The 2,500-nt window shown below is 43.6% G+C and overlaps 1 protein-coding gene across 2 annotated transcripts in view; it reads left to right on the forward strand.

The window, feature by feature from the left end:
* Positions 1-609: 609 nt before the first annotated feature.
* Positions 610-2,500, forward strand: part of LOC135098970 (WSCD family member AAEL009094-like) — a 36,863-nt gene continuing 34,972 nt past the window's right edge. For both annotated transcript variants that reach the window (XM_064001432.1, XM_064001443.1), the window contains exon 1: positions 610-1,767. In XM_064001432.1, the coding sequence (XP_063857502.1) occupies positions 1,617-1,767 (151 nt within the window). In that variant the 5' untranslated portion in view covers positions 610-1,616. The remainder of the gene's footprint in view (positions 1,768-2,500) is intronic.

The raw sequence follows: 2,500 nt of genomic DNA on the forward strand, positions 1-2,500 counted from the left end.
GTAGTAGTAGTAGTAGTAGTAGTAGTAGTAGTAGTAGTAGTAGTAGTACTTGTTGTTTTTGTTGTTGTTGTTGTCATTATAATAATAGTAGTAGCAGTAGCAGTAGTAGTAGTAGCAGTAGTAGTAGTAGTAATAGTAGTAGTAGTAGTAGTAGTAGTAGTAGTAATCAAAGATGTTTATATACGTACGTAAAAAGTTTCTGATGCAGTAGTATTTATGGCAGACATCTTTATCAGAGCCTCTCCTCCTTCTCCTCCTCCTCCTCCTCCTCCTCCTCCTCCTCCTCCTCCTCCTCCTCCTCCTCCTCCTCCTCCTACTCCTCTTCCTCCTTCTCCTCATCCTCCTCTTCCTCCTCCTCCTCCTACAGCTATAAAATATAGACCACAGCCACTAGCACCACCACTACCACCACTAAAACCACCATGACCACAACAACCACTACTTTACAAAAAAAAAATTATATATATATATATATATATATATATATATATATATATATATATATATATATATATATATATATATATATATATACTAGCCACTACGATTTTTTTAGTTTTATGGTTATTAAGAAAGAAGTTTCGCGTGAGTAAAGAAAGCAGCGTGTGTGTGTGTGTGTGTGTGTGTGTGTGTGTCTGGCTGCAGAGTTTGGGTCAGGTGCGTGTGGCCGCGGTTCTGCAGTGCGGGGTGTATTGAGCCTCACCCTCGGCCGCTCCGTCAGTGTGTGTGTGACCCCGCCGTGCACCTCCTCCTCCTTATCCACCTCCTCTTCCTACTCCTCCTGGCCCTCGTCTTCTCATCCTTATTGTCCGTGCACCTCATACTACAACTCTTCTTGTTCATTGTCCTCTCTATAGTTCTACTCTTTGTCTTTATCCTCCTCCTCTTCTTTTTCCTTCTTCGTGGTCCTCCTTTGTATTCTTTTGTATTCCTCTGCATTCTCCTTGACCTCATCTACTTCCTCCTATTCCTGCTCATTTTCGCCTTCGCCCCTCGTCCGCATCCTCCGTGAACCTCCTCTTCCTCCTCTAGTTTTTCCTATTCATTATTCTTTCTATCCTCCTCCTCCTTCTCCTCCTCCTCTTCGTCCTCCTTTTTTTTCTCTTTCTGTCCACATCTTCTGTACACCACTTCCTCACTCTTTTTGTACCTCTTCCTCATCGTCACCCTCTTTCTCCTCCTCCTCCTCCTCCTCCTCCTCCTCCTCCTCCTCCTCCTCCTTCTCCTTCTCCTCCTCTTCCTTCTTATCTTCATCATCCTTGCATTTTCTCGTCAATCTTCCTATACGTCTTCTTCACTCACATCTTCCTCATTGTCTTTCTCCTCCTCCTCCACCTCCTCCTCCTCCTTCTCTCACTGCACATTAGTCTAATCACCACATACACTCTCATAAGGACAAACAGATCTGTTGCTGGTTGTTCTTCCCTTGTGTTCCTTTGCATACGTTTCTGACCTCCTCCTCCTCATCCTCCTTCTCCGTCTCCTCGTCCTCCTCCTCCCACAGTGAACACAAACACAAAGCCATGCAGGAAACGTGAACATCAAAGCCTCGTGGGAATACAGTGGGTTCTGAGCTCCAATAGTAACACATATCTCGCGCCGTCGCCGTGAGATCAATGCTGCCTCCCAAGGGTGTGACGGCGGCGCCAGGTGGGGAATGTTACGGGACCGCGGCGTGCCAGCAGGATTCGAGACCGCCGCGCTGGGTGCCAAGGCTGCCCGACTCCATGGTGCTCTGGCCCAGGAAGAGACTCGGGAGGACTAGAGGTGAGGGATGTGTGTGTGTGTGTGTGTGTGTGTGTGTGTGTTTATATTTTATTCTATTTTTGTTTCCATTTCTCATATTTATTTTTATTCTTAAGATTCTCAGTCTGTGGAGTCAGGTGGTCTGTCTGTTTCTCTGTGGAATGCGTCACTTTTCTCCCTCTCGGAATATTACGTTTTAAGTTATTCATCTCTTTATGTACTTGCCTCTCTGTTCTCTTATTTATCTTTTGGTTTGTGCATTTCTCTGTCTATACTTCTATGTGTCTTTCTTGTCTTTTCTTCTCCCTGTGTGTGCTTCTTCCTGTTTGTGTGTGTTTTTGTTTTTCATCTGCGTCTCTGTACGTTTCTGTTTTTCTTTTTTTTTATGTATTAACCTTTCTATTCTCTTATTTCTCTTTCTCTTTCTCTTATTTCTTATTAAGCATTTCTTTGTCTATATGTCTCTCTTTGTGTCTTCTTTTTTTCCTTCTCCCTGCGTCCGTTTCTTTCTGTTTGTGTGTGTGTTTTTTTTTTTTTTTTTGTGTGTGTGTCTGTACGTTGCTCTGTCTTTCCTTCTCTTCCCTTCAGTATCTAGTTTATGTGATCTCTGGTATGCTGGCTCAAGTTTCCCTACCTCTGTTTTGTTTTCCTTGATATTCACTCTTCTTTGCTCTGTATTGCTTCGGGTTTCTGTCTGTCCGTTTATCTGTGTGTTGGTTTCTGTCAGTTAAATAATGTGTGTGTGTGTGTGTGC

The sequence above is a fragment of the Scylla paramamosain genome, chromosome 4, assembly GCF_035594125.1.
Source record: "Scylla paramamosain isolate STU-SP2022 chromosome 4, ASM3559412v1, whole genome shotgun sequence".
Classification (NCBI taxonomy): domain Eukaryota; kingdom Metazoa; phylum Arthropoda; class Malacostraca; order Decapoda; family Portunidae; genus Scylla; species Scylla paramamosain.